The sequence below is a fragment of the Bos javanicus genome, chromosome 16, assembly GCF_032452875.1.
Source record: "Bos javanicus breed banteng chromosome 16, ARS-OSU_banteng_1.0, whole genome shotgun sequence".
Lineage (NCBI taxonomy): Eukaryota > Metazoa > Chordata > Mammalia > Artiodactyla > Bovidae > Bos > Bos javanicus.
The window spans coordinates 52,121,308-52,134,386 of record NC_083883.1 but is presented as its reverse complement, the minus strand read 5'-3'; the positions used below and the strand labels follow the sequence as shown (position 1 = coordinate 52,134,386).

The following is a 13,079-nucleotide window of genomic DNA, read 5'->3' as shown; positions in this document are numbered from 1 at the left end:
GAGGGGGCTGGTGCTTCCCACTCCCTGGCTGTGACTGGAGCTGAGCTTTGAGAATAGAGCGGCTGTCAACTGCCCCAGGGGTCCAAGAATGGAGAGAGTGGCACGGAAGAGGCCCAAGGGCACCCCGTGAGAAGCCCCACACCTCAAGAGTGGGGGCTGAGGAGCCTGGGTCATGCCTCCACTGCTGCTGGAGCGGGACCGCCGGCAGCGGCACGGGGTCTCCGTCCTGGTGCGGTATTTCATGATCCCGTGTAACGTCTGCTTGATCCTCCTGGCCACGGCCACGCTTGGCTTCGCGGTGCTACTCTTCCTCAACAACTGTATGTGTCTGCGGGTGTGACTGCCTCTTGGACCCAAGTGACCCTGCCTCTGCTGGCTGAGGTCCCCTTCCTCAGCCCAAAGATTAGGGGACAGGCAGGGTTACGGACAGGCCATTAGCTGCATCTTCTTGGAACACCATGGGTTGTTTTCTGAATGCCTGAGTCCCCAGAAGCCTGTCCATGGGCTAGGGGGATGGGTGGGAGGATGGTGGCCAGCTCTCATCCTGAGCTGCATTGACAACTTTCTTTGGGATCTGGGGAGTTGGGGCAGCTGGTTACATTGGGAATAGGGGCTTTGGAAGGGGTTGGGGCTCATCTAAGGAATAGGTGGTGCCTACACCTCTGCCACTGGGCCTTCCTGACAGGTGTCAGGCCAGGATGATACAGCTGGAGGGGCAGAGAAGAGCCAAGGCCTCTGTCTGTCTACTGCCGGCCTTGGCCAGTCTTCATGACTCTGAGTAGAGCCAGGGGAGGGATGTGTGCAGGCAAAGGTGACAACCACCAGGTTGGACAATGGAACAGGCTAGGGAAGGACTGGCTCAGGGGGAGCTAACTTGAGATTTGTTTTTTTTCCAGACAAACCTGGGACCCACTTCACGCCAGTGCCCCCAACACCTCCGGATGGTGAGTAGGGGTTCACCTAGTGACAGACTGAACTTGGAACTCTGTGCCTGGATGGGCAGTGGCACTCTTGCAGGGGGGAGGGGGGGTCAGGAGCCATCCTTGGAGTATGTACAGCAGATGTGTTAGGAGTATCTGGAGCAGGAGGAGCCTGGAGGAGGAAACCTGAGGAGTCCATAGTAGTGGACAACAAAAGGAACGTGGAGTCTGGAATCCCTGGGCCTGGCTGCATCTTGGCCTCAAAGTTAGGACTGGAGCCCCCAGGTTGTAAGACAAGATGTGTGCAGAGGGGTTAGGGGGCTGGGGGCTCAGGGGCTCAGGGGGAGGGTCTCAGCAGGACCAGTGACAGCTGTTTGAGGAGAGATAGGGGGTTCTGTCCCTGGACTGAGCAGGCTGGGCCTGGCCTTTTTGCCCTGCTTTGTGGGCTGGGTCCCAGCCCCCTGGGTGCCTCCTGCTGTGCAGGCTGCTGTAATTAAGCTAATGTGAAAGCAGAGGAGAGGACGCTGTCAGTGCTGCAGAAGGGCAGGGGTGGATGGGGTCCTCTTGGGAGACAGGGGCGTTCCCAAGTTTGCTTTCAGTGCCTGGGAACCCTGCTGGGCAGGCAGCTGCCCAGGTCCACCGAAGTACACACACAGAGAGCCATCCATAATGGGATAATCCATGGGAAGGGGCAGGGCTGCACTGGACAGGGAGTTTGGGCCCAGGACGGTCTCCCATAATCTGTGAGCAAGAGGCCTGGAGCTGGTTGGATTTAAACACCCTCTGTCCCAGTATCCTCAGTCTCCTCTCCTCAAGCTCCAAGGCTTGCCATGTCTCACCTGCCATGTCTCTGCTTTCACACATGCACTGCCCCTCCCCACAGCCTTCTACGTGGGCCCCACACCTGCATTCTGAACTCATTCTGAACTCATCACATGTTTGGGGACAGCTACCCTCCCCCCAACCCCATGACCGTCGTCACTCCTCCTAGGCACACACACTGCACATTCTTGGCCACAGGCAGGGCTCAGGGCATCAGCTTCATCCTGCAACATACCCAAGTGTGGGGAGAGAGTTAAATATACCCGCTCTAACCAGAGGCTATAAAAAGCCACTGCCGCCTCCAGCATTGCATGTTGTGAGGGGGGCCTTGGGCAAGCAGGGAGTGAGGCTCCTGCAGGAGGCCAAGCCCCAGAGGTGACCCTTAAGGGCCACGCCACCTGCAAGTCTCTGGGCACTCCACCTGCCCTAAGAAGGGGCAATTTACATGATGAGGATGAACATTTCGGAGGACGAGGAATCTAGTGGTCATACAGAAGCATGTGTCCTTGGCCCAGGGGCTGGGACCTTGAGCAGTGTCTAGCTGAACCAGGGTGACCAGAGGGAGAGTGAGGCTTGAGCCCAAGGGCACAGACACAGAGCAGTTAAGAAGGGAGCCTGTGGTATAGTGAGGTGACCACGTCCTCAGCCATGGGGTCAGGATCCTGGGGGAGACCTTGATCAGCAGGTCTAGTTGAAGCCAAATAAAGCAGCCAGCCAGCCAGAGGAAGTGCCCATGGATTTGGCCTGGGGGACCCCAGGGCCTTGGGCAAGAGAGGGCTGAAGGTAAAAGGAAGTGCTGAGGGGAGAGAGAAGGAGATGGTTGAGATGGAAAGTGAAAAGAGGGGTCAGAGTGGACACAGTATTGAGCCTGGACAGAGGAGTGGCTGATGTGTTGGCAGCTCTTACAGCTGTGGTCCTCCAGAGGTTGACCCCCACAGAGTGGCATCCTGGGCCTCTGTGAGCCTTCGCAGGTATTGGCCTATTTAGCCTCACAACAACCCAGGGGGGGTAGGTTTATTGTCTCCATTCCTGGGAGGAGATGCTGAGGTTTGGCCAGGTGATAACTTGCCTGTAGTCACATGGCCGATGAATCTTGGCTCCAGGATCCGATGAAGGATCTGGGTGGTTGCCCATATGAGGTAGGGTTAGGACAGGGGTGTTGCAGGGACTTCGGGCTGGGATATCCATGCTGACCCCACCCTTGCCTCCAGCCCCTGTTCACTCAGCCTGTGTAGGGTGGGGGCAGGGACTCCCAGACAAATACACAGGAGCCCAGGTGGGCTGTTGCTGTGGTGACAGCTCCAGCTTCCTATGTGGCTCCACCCTCCTTGGAATTGAGGGTACTTCCTCTTGCTCCACTTCCTGAGCCCCCTGGGAAGTGACGAGGGGGTGCACCCCTGCTCTCCATAATTTATTAATGATAACTGGACCCAATTAAACATTTATTAGATCCAGACACCTGCAATCAGTAATGGGCCTACCCTGCCTGCAGGGTGTCATCCTGGGCAGGGGTCCTGAGGATTTCACCTGCCCCTGCCCTGACACTATGCTCAGGAGGGATTGTCCTGACGGCTTTGTAGCTCAGTGAGAGGATGTGCACTGGCAACACTACAAAGTCAGGAATTAAAATGTTTAAAGAGGGGATTTCCAGGTGGTCCAGTAGTTGACTCTGAGCTCCCAAAGCAGGTGGCAGGGGTTCGATCCCTGATTAGGGAACTAAGATCCTGCATCCTGCACAGCCAAAAAAAAAGTGATAAAATGTTTACAGAAGAGAAGGGGTCTGCAAAGCCCTGTGTAGGCTTGGGTCCCTGAGGAGGTCATGCTGAATGTGATGTGGGGCGGCAGGACCTGAGGTGGGGGCTCAGGAGGACAGGTGGGGAAGGATGAGGTGAGTGAGTACAACGGGCCCCAGGGAAAGATTGCAGCTAGGAGGCCTAGGAGGGTAGGCAGGCCAGGAGCCACAGCAGAGCATGCCCCTGGGGAATGCTGGCTGGGGGGCATGGAAGATGGGGAAGTGGGCAGAGAAGGGCTCAAGTGGGGACAGTCCTGAGGAGAGGGGAGGCCTCTAGAGAAGCAGGAGGAGGAAGGAGTGAGAAGAGTTAAGGAGCCCTGGAGCAGGCAGGGCACTGGGTCCTGGGCCAGGGTGGAGCATGCGACCGACCTCAGATACTCCCACCCCCTGTCCTACAGCTGAGTGACCTCAGGCCTGACCCTGAAAGGCAGGGGAGGTGGTCCCTGGGGAAGTGACAGGGGCCAGGTGTGGGGGTGGTCACTGGAGCAGTTCCCAGGGATGGGGTGGGGAGAACCAGGCTCTGAGGAGTAGGTCACAGTTGGATGAGGGGCGTCAATTCTGATGAGAAGGCGCTAATTCCCTGTGACAGAGTTGGCCTGGGGGCCGTCTGCTCTCTGTGTGGGGACTGGGTCAGGAGCAGATGCGATGCCCTTCCACAGTTGAGCAGAGAAGGCTCTGGTGGGAGAGCTCTGCGGGGCGGGGGAGGGGGAATTGATGAGAGGGGGAGGCTTGAGGCCCTGGCCACGATGGGCACACCAGGGTTCCTGTGAGCACTTGCACGAACATGGGTGGGGACGCATATGCAAGGTCTGGGCAGGTGTGCAGACATTGGTCCGTGTGCGTGATGACCGGAAGCCTGGAGGTGGCAGAGGCTCTTATCCACCCCCTTGCATCTTCCACCCCACACGCAGCGTGCCGAGGAATGCTGTGTGGCTTCGGCGCTGTCTGCGAGCCCAGCGCAGACGAGCCGGGCCGAGCCTCCTGCGTGTGCAAGAAGAGCTCCTGCCCCAGCGTGGTGGCGCCCGTGTGCGGCTCGGATGCCTCCACCTACAGCAACGAGTGCGAGCTGCAGCGGGCGCAGTGCAGCCAGCAGAGGCGCATCCGTTTGCTGCGCCGCGGGCCCTGCGGTGAGTGGGCGGGGCCCTGCGGTGGAGGGAACGTAGGGGCGGTTCCTGCGGTGAGGGGAAAGCGGGGGGCGGGGCCTGTGGGGATGGGGGCGGTTCCCGCGGTGAGGGGAATGCGGGGGGCGGGGGCGGGGCCTGTGGGGATGGGGCTGGGGCCTGCGGTGAGGGGGGTTGCAAAGGGCTGGGCAGGGGCGGGGCCTGTGTGGATGGGGGTGGGGCCTGCGGTGAAGGGTTGCGAAAGGCTGGACGGGGCCTGTGATGAGCGGGTACGCAGAGGGCCGCTGGCCAATGTACGGAGGGCTGCTGGCCCACCTTGCTCTGCCCACAGGGACCCGGGACCCCTGCTCCAATGTCACCTGCAGCTTTGGCAGCACCTGTGTGCCCTCTGCGGATGGACTGACAGCCACGTGCCTGTGCCCTGCCACGTGCCTGGGGGCCCCGGAAGGCCCTGTGTGCGGCAGCGACGGCAGTGACTACCCCAGCGAGTGCCAGCTCTTACGCCACGCCTGTGCCCACCAAGAGAACATCTTCAAGAAGTTCGACGGTCCTTGCGGTGAGCGCTGCCCTGCGCGTGTAGCCCGACCTCCCTCAGTGTGTGCACACAACCGGCAGTGCCCTGACCTCCATCTTCCTGCCCCCAGACCCCTGCCAGGGCTCCCTCAGTGACCTGAGCCGTACCTGCCGTGTGAACCCACGCACGCGGCGGCCGGAGATGCTCCTGCGACCAGAGAGCTGCCCTCCCCGTGGGACACCTGTGTGTGGGGACGACGGGGTTACTTACGATAATGACTGCGTCATGGGCCGAACAGGGGCTGCTCAAGGCATCCTCCTGCAGAAAGTGCGCTCTGGCCAGTGCCAGCCTCGAGGTGGGCGGCTCCTGGGGCAGGGCCCCTTCCTGGGACTCTGCATGACCCAGGGACCTACTTGTCCCCACCTTCCCCTCAGGTCTCCTGGGTCCCCAGTCATCACCCCATGTGCCCATGGAGCCCCTACCCATCCCAGGGAGGTCTGTTGTGGTTCTCTTACTCTTCTGATCTCCCTGGTCCCCCAGACCAGTGCCCGGAGCCGTGCAGATTCAATGCCGTCTGCCTGTCCCGCCGAGGCCGCCCCCGCTGTTCCTGCGACCGCGTCGTCTGTGACGGGGCCTACAGACCTATGTGTGCCCATGACGGGCACACGTATGACAATGACTGCTGGCGCCAGCAGGCCGAGTGTCAGCAGCAGCGTAGCATTCCCATGAAGCACCAGGGCCCGTGTGGTGAGCATGCAGGCGGGCTCCGTGCCGGGAGCAGGCTGGTCCGGCGGTCCACGCTGCCTGTCATCACATGCCATTTCCATGCTGAATCATGCTCCTCCTGGGCTGGGGGCGAGAGCTGGTCACTCTGAGGAGGGCTGGCAGGGCTTTTGTCTGTCGGCGGGCTCTGGGGGGTGAGATCTGTCAGGAAGTTGGCTGCAGCACCTGGGGGGATGTTGGGTCCAAGGCTGGTGTCTGTGGGCAGTCTCCTTGGTACCTGCCTGGCAGCTCTCAGGTCTTCTGGGTCCCACGCTCTTGGGAGACACAGCCACCTTAAAGGCAGAGTCTCAGCGAAGCTTCAATGGGGCAGGAATGGGCAGAGAGCGTGTCCTACGTGCACTGGGGCTCTGCCCACCTCTCACTCCGTCCCTGTCAGTTGGTCTGTCCATCTTTCTGGTCTTTCTTTCTGCGTCTGTATCCTCTCCTCTGCCCTCCCTTCCCTCTTGGCTCCACCTCTTGTGTCTTCCAGCCTGACCTGCTGGCAGGATGAGGTACCGCGCCTGCCGCCAGGAGCCCACAGCCCGAGGTCTGCCCCCCGCGCGGCAGGGGGGGGGTGGCTCGCTGCTGCCTGGCCTTGTGGTCCTCAGAGCAAGTGGACAGACACCTCCTCCCCCGTGTGGCCCTGGGTGTGGCTCTGGGTTGCAGACTTCTCCACCCACAGAGAGACTCCCCCCTGCACATGCATGGGTCCCAGGGGTGTGTCAAGGGTCAGAGGCCTAAGCGGGCTAGTAAACGTGGCCCTCCTATACCCCACTGAAGTCAGTCAAGAAACTCCTGTGCTAGAGGGCAGCCCCATCCCACACTCATACAGGGGCCCAGGGCCGTTTGGGTCTGTGTCCCTGTCCATGTCTCTCCTGTGTCTGTCCCTTTCTCTGCTGTGTCCTGTGCATCTGGTCCTTCTCCTGGTCCACTCTTCCTCCACCATCCCCACCCTGGGTGGGGGTCTGCTGCCTGGGGCTAGGGGCTTTGTGCATTGCCTAGGAGAGCAGGTGGAGACCTTGCTGAGTGCCCATGTCCTCCCCAGACCAGTCCCCATCCCCATGCCGTGGGGTGCAGTGTCCATTTGGGGCAATGTGTGCTGTGAAGAATGGGGAAGCCGAATGTGCGTGTCCGAAGGCGTGTTCAGGCATCTATGACCCTGTGTGTGGCAGTGATGGCATCACATATGGCAGTGCGTGTGAACTGGAAGCTACAGCCTGTGCCCTTGGGCGGGAGATCCGAGTGGCTCGCCGAGGACCCTGTGGTCAGTGGTGGATTAGTGGGCCTGGTTGTGGGGAGGCCATCCCTGTCACCATGGTGATGGAGTCTTCTCCCCAGACCGCTGTGGGCAGTGCCGCTTTGGAGCCCTGTGTGAAGCTGAGACCGGGCGCTGTGTGTGCCCCTCCGAATGTGTGGCCTCAGCCCAGCCTGTGTGTGGCTCTGATGGGCGCACGTATGCCAGTGAATGTGAACTACATGTCCACGCCTGCACACACCAGATCAGTCTGCACGTGGCCTCGGCTGGTCCTTGCCGTGAGTGGAGCTGGGTATACCTGGTGGGTTGTGATCCCGTGCGTCCTTCACCCGGTATCCACTGACCCCCTTCTGGCTCTGCCTTCTCTAGAGACCTGTGGAGACACAGTGTGTGCCTTTGGGGCTGTGTGCTCAGCGGGGCAGTGCGTGTGTCCCCGGTGTGAGCGCCCTCCACCCGGCCCCGTGTGTGGCAGCGATGGCGTGACCTACGGCAGTTCATGCGAGCTCCGTGAGGCTGCCTGTCAGCAGCAAACACAGATCGAGGAGGCCCGGGCGGGGCCGTGTGAGCAAGGTATGCTGGTGGGCAGCTGGGGTGGGCTGGTGGGTGCCAGCCTTGGCCGGGACCCCAAGGTGACCTGGCCTCCTCCCTGTAGCTGAGTGTGGCTCCGGAGGCTCGGGCTCGGGAGAGGACGGCGAGTGTGAGCCTGAGCTGTGCCGGCAGCGAGGTGGCATCTGGGATGAGGACTCGGAGGACGGGCCATGCGTCTGCGGCTTCAGCTGCCAGGGCGTCCTGAGGAGCCCGGTGAGCATCCCCCGTAACCCGGCTCTGATTGGGCAGTGAGGCAGGGGCCATGGCTGCCCACACCTGCCCTGATGCCCTTCCTCCAGGTGTGTGGCTCGGATGGAGTCACCTACCGCACCGAATGTGAGCTGAAGAAGGCCAGGTGTGAATCACAGCCAGAGCTGTATGTCGTGGCCCAGGGAGCCTGCCGTGGTGAGTGAGCGTGTGGGTGTGTTCGGCTGCAAGTGGGCACATGTGTACATGCTTAAAGGTACATGTGCCTATGGGTATGAGGGAAGTGGGAGTCTGTGTATTGTTCGAAGTTGTTGTGTGTGTGCTGTGGTGGGTGTGTGTGAACATGTGTGTTGTGTTTGAAGTGTGCAGTTTTGGTGCATATCTGCATTCATGCAACTGTGGTGTGTGGATGTGTGTGCCTGCTGCTCAGCAAGTGTTCGCCGAGCACCTACTGTGTGCGAGGGCAGCAGTGAACCAGTGAAGTGCACCCATTCAGCACTTTCTCTTATGGGAGGAAACTGATGGTGACAGGCAGTCATATCTTTGTGCATGCACAAGTGCTCCTGTGTGTGTCTGCATGCGGGGGATGTGCTGAGTGTGTGTCCTGCCACCTTGCGAAGGCTCACTAATCTGAGTGTGGCTCTGGTTGTACGCGTGTACACGGGGCTTCACATCCAGAATCTGGGGTGTCTTGTGTACTGCTGGTCTTTTGCATGTAGATATTCTCTTTCTTGTATGTTGTATGAGGTTCTCACCTGTGACCCAAGCTGCAGTCCAGAGGCTCCAGTGGGAATTGGCATCAGGAGGGCTGAGTGGTGATGGCTGGGGAGGTTGAGGCGGAGTAGTCACACCCAGGTTGGGCATCCAGTCCTGCCTGGCACCTAAGCCCCTGCCCCTCCCTGCAGGCCCCACTTTGGCCCCGTTGCCACCTGCGATTCCCCTGCACTGTGCTCAGACCCCCTACGGTTGCTGCCAGGACAACATCACTGTTGCCCAGGGTGTTGGCCTGGCTGGCTGCCCCAGTGAGTACCCAAGCTCAGCCCTGCCCCATTGCCACGCGGAGACATGCGACTGACTGCAGTGACCCTGTCTTGCCCTGGCCTTGCAGGCTCATGCCAGTGTAACCCACACGGCTCCTACGGCGGCACCTGTGACCCTGTCACAGGTCAGTGCTCCTGCCGCCCGGGTGTGGGGGGCCTCAAGTGTGACCGCTGTGAGCCTGGCTTCTGGAACTTCCGTGGTATCGTCACTGACGGCCGGAGCGGCTGTACCCGTGAGTGACAGGGCCCATGGTCAGTCCCTAGCTGAATGCTCCTGCCTGTCCACCCTGTCCCCGTGTCCCTTGTCCCATCTGGCAGGAGCTGGGTCAGGCTCCGGAGCCCATGGAGAAGCCAGCACAGACCTAAGCCTCCTCCCCCTGCCTCCCAGCCTGCAGCTGTGACCCCCGGGGTGCCGTGCGGGACGACTGTGAGCAGATGACTGGGCTATGTTCCTGTAAGCCTGGGGTGGCCGGGCCTAAGTGTGGGCAGTGTCCAGATGGCCGTGCCCTGGGCCCTGCTGGCTGTGAAACAGGTGAGGACCAGATCTGGCACTGCCCCAGGCCCCTGTGCTCGGGGGTAGATCTGTCATAGGGATGAGGCCTCTTGAGCCAGTGGAGTCTCCTGTGTCTGTGCTCCAGACTCTTCGCCACCCACGACCTGTGCTGAGATGCTTTGTGAGTTTGGGGCATCCTGTGTGGAGGAGGCTGGCTCTGCCCACTGCGTGTGCCCAACACCCACCTGTCCAGGGGCCGATGCTACCAAGGTGAGGGATGGAGAATGTGGAGGGTGGCAGGAGTGGGGCGGGCCCTACCCTCTGCATCTTTGCCCTGTGCCTCAGGTCTGCGGGTCAGATGGAGTCACTTATGGCAATGAGTGCCAGCTGAGGACCATCGCCTGCCGCCAGGGCTTGGAGATCTCTATCCAAAGCTTCGGCCCCTGCCAGGGTGAGGCCTTACCCACTGCCCCAGACTGACCAGGAAGGCCTGACTGTGCTCTGACCCTGGGCCCTGCCACCTGGGTTCTCCTCTCCTCACAGAAGGCATCACTTCTGGTCCCCGTCTGACATCCGCATCTGTGGCTCCCTCAGCACTTGACCTGAACAAGGCACCATTGCCGCCCCCCAGCGCCTTGCCCCTGGCTCCCAGCAGTACCCGCCACAGCCAGCCCACTTCTCGAGCCTCATCACAACCTTGGACCATGGCCAGCATCCCCAGGACCACTGCAAGGCCAGTGCTGACCATGCCTCCCATGGCCCCCTCCCCGGCAGCCAGCCTCGTCACCTCTGCCTTCGGCGAATCTGGCAGCGCTGATGGGAGTGGTGACGAGGAGCTGAGTGGTGACTTGGAGGCCAGTGGGGCTGGCTCAGGAGGTGAGCATGGGCTCTGGGACCTGGGGGCAGGGCCCAGGAGGACTGCACCTGCAGCTGGGCTCAGACTGTACCTCCCCAGGACTTGAGTCCCCGGAAAGAGACAGTGCTGGGACCCCTGGGCTACCCATGGAAAGGGCTTCCTGCTACAACTCGCCTATGGGCTGCTGCTCAGATGGCAAGACACCCTCCCTGGACGCAGAGGGCTCTAACTGTCCTGGTGAGTAGGGGTCCGGGGGCCAGGGTGGAGTGTGAGGCGTGGCCTAGCCATGGCTAGAGACGCCATCTCTCCTCCCAGGCCACAGGCCTGCCCAGCAGGTGGGCACCCAGGGTTTGTGGTCTTCTGATTTTATTAATAGCACACATGTGCCAGTGGTCCTGGGGATTCAGCACAAGCACATATGTGTGTGTTCTCGGCCCCTGCACACATGTGGGTGCCCAGGACCCCATGGCTAACGTGTTTTTCCTGTTGCAAGCCGGCCTGGGGCACTGCTCCAAGGAGTCTGCCTGGTAACCAAAGCCAGCCCTGCCCTGGGGTCCCCACTAACCTCATGACCATCTGACTAACCGCCACCTGCCTTGCACCCTGCGTGGCTTGCTGCTGGGGCCTATGCCCATGGCTGGTTCAGAAGCCAGGCAGGTGCCAGGCAGGACCTCACTGGCCCCTCCTCTGCAGCCACCAAGGTGTTCCAGGGTGTGCTGGAGCTTGAGGGGGTCGAGGGGCAAGAACTGTTCTACACGCCGGAGATGGCAGACCCCAAGTCTGAGCTGTTTGGGGAGACTGCCAGGAGCATTGAGAGCGCAGTAAGTGTGGGGCTGGGGTTGCAGCCCTGCCAAGCCACCAGCCTTTCTCTAGGACTGACCAAAAGAAGCACTGGGGGGTGGTCCCCAGCTCCAGCCTGGGCAGCCTCCCAGAGCCTAACTCACTCCCCACCAATAGCTGGATGACCTCTTCCGGAACTCGGACGTTAAGAAGGACTTCCGAAGTGTCCGCCTACGGGACTTGGGGCCAGGCAGCTCGGTCCGGGCCATTGTGGAAGTGCACTTTGATCCCAGTGAGCCCCCACCCTGGTCCCCCTCGGGGGGTGGAGGGGCACCCTAGGCTCCACCACACTCAGGGTTGCTCCTCCCCAGCCACAGCCTTCAGGGCGTCTGACGTGGGCCGGGCCCTGCTCCGGCAGCTCCAGGCGTCCAGGCGCAGGTCCCTGGGCGTGAGGCGGCCTCTGCAAGAACATGTGCGGTTCATGGACTTCGGTGAGTGCCTGGTCCGGCACTGCCATGGCTTGTTCCCTCCCTGCGCCCCGCCTGCCCACAGGGCCCCTGCGCCTGTGGATCGTAATGTGTTCCCTCCCCTCAGAGGGTTCCCACCTTCCTGTCCCCCCATCCCCTCACTGCCCTGGGGACCCTTCTCTTTCTGGGTCCTGATGGCATCCCCTCCCCAGACTGGTTTCCTGCATTCTTCACGGGAGCCACCCCGGCTGCAGCCACGGCCAGAGCCACCACGGTGGCCCGCCTGCCACCTTCAGCTGCAACCCCTCGGGCCCACTTTCCCAGTCACACAAGCCGGCCCGTCAGCAGGACCACACCTCCCGCGACCACGCGCCAGCCCCCCACCACTACCCCTAGTCGTGTGCCTGGACGCCGTCCCCTGCCCCCAGGCACCCAGCAGCCCCGAAGGCCCTGTGATTCCCAGCCCTGCCTCCATGGGGGGACCTGCCAGGACCAGGGCTCGGGTGCAGACTTCACCTGCAGCTGCCCAGCAGGCACGGGGGGTGCCGTCTGTGAGAAGGGTAAGGTCTTCCATGCCAGAGAGGGACAGGGAAGCAGAGGGGGCCAGGGCGGGGTGAGGGGCGGGTTGGACTTTGTGGCCCCCATGCCCTTCACTGGCCCTTCCCTGTCTCCTGCAGCCCTGCACCCCTCCGTGCCAGCCTTTGGGGGCCACTCCTTCCTGGCCTTTCCCACCCTCCGTGCCTACCACACCCTGCGCCTGGCGCTCGAGTTCCGGGCGCTGGAGCCCCAGGGGCTGCTGCTCTACAACGGCAATGCCCGGGGCAAGGACTTCCTGGGACTGGTGCTGCTGGGAGGCCGTGTGCAGTTCAGGTGGGTGGTGGGTGGTGGGGGTCAGAGGTGGGGGTTAGGGGCGGGGGACAGGGCCAGGCAGTGGTCCTGGCTCCATTTGGCTGTCCTGAGCGCCTGCTCCTGCCCCAGGTTCGACACAGGCTCAGGGCCTGCGGTGCTGACCAGCTCCGTGCCCGTGCAGCCCGGCCGGTGGCATCGCCTGGAGCTGTCTCGGCACTGGCGCCAAGGCACTCTCTCCGTGGACGGTGAGACTCCTGTTCTGGGCCAGAGCCCCAGTGGCACTGACGGTCTCAACCTGGACACTGATCTTTTCGTGGGTGGCGTCCCTGAGGATCAGGCTTCCACGTGAGCATGGAGGAGGGTGGGGTGGCCCCAACCAGAGACCCCCCCCCCAACCTTGGCTCTGATACCCAGCAGGCACCCCAGATGCCTTGAGGGTGGCATCCAGTAGGTCCAGGCTCCCTGTGGGATAACACAGGGGTGGAAGGATGGGCATGGACAATTGCTGTGACCCTGGGCTCAGCCCCAACCCTTGACAGTGACCCTGATTCTGTCCTGATCCTGAGGACCCAGCTGCAGTGTGACCACCAAGGAGGGGCTGGGCTGGCCTTGA

The 13,079-nt window shown here is 61.8% G+C and overlaps 1 protein-coding gene across 4 annotated transcripts in view; it reads left to right on the top strand.

Moving 5' to 3' along the window:
- Positions 1-13,079, top strand: part of AGRN (agrin) — a 39,339-nt gene that overhangs the window by 20,108 nt on the left and 6,152 nt on the right. For 2 of the 4 annotated variants that reach the window (XM_061383128.1, XM_061383127.1), the window contains exons 1-24: positions 3-320; positions 897-944; positions 4,446-4,661; positions 4,987-5,211; positions 5,300-5,524; positions 5,710-5,916; positions 6,977-7,195; positions 7,270-7,464; positions 7,556-7,756; positions 7,839-7,987; positions 8,074-8,179; positions 8,887-9,003; positions 9,090-9,254; positions 9,410-9,553; positions 9,660-9,784; positions 9,860-9,965; positions 10,058-10,390; positions 10,470-10,607; positions 11,064-11,191; positions 11,328-11,442; positions 11,522-11,641; positions 11,830-12,177; positions 12,295-12,487; positions 12,596-12,811. In XM_061383128.1, coding sequence (XP_061239112.1) covers positions 173-320; positions 897-944; positions 4,446-4,661; positions 4,987-5,211; positions 5,300-5,524; positions 5,710-5,916; positions 6,977-7,195; positions 7,270-7,464; positions 7,556-7,756; positions 7,839-7,987; positions 8,074-8,179; positions 8,887-9,003; positions 9,090-9,254; positions 9,410-9,553; positions 9,660-9,784; positions 9,860-9,965; positions 10,058-10,390; positions 10,470-10,607; positions 11,064-11,191; positions 11,328-11,442; positions 11,522-11,641; positions 11,830-12,177; positions 12,295-12,487; positions 12,596-12,811 — 4,187 coding nt within the window. In that variant the 5' untranslated portion in view covers positions 3-172. Of the gene's footprint in view, positions 1-2; positions 321-896; positions 945-4,445; positions 4,662-4,986; positions 5,212-5,299; positions 5,525-5,709; positions 5,917-6,976; positions 7,196-7,269; positions 7,465-7,555; positions 7,757-7,838; positions 7,988-8,073; positions 8,180-8,886; positions 9,004-9,089; positions 9,255-9,409; positions 9,554-9,659; positions 9,785-9,859; positions 9,966-10,057; positions 10,391-10,469; positions 10,608-11,063; positions 11,192-11,327; positions 11,443-11,521; positions 11,642-11,829; positions 12,178-12,294; positions 12,488-12,595; positions 12,812-13,079 lie in introns of those variants that run through there. The other 2 variants (XM_061383125.1, XM_061383126.1) reach the window with 1 other exon arrangement.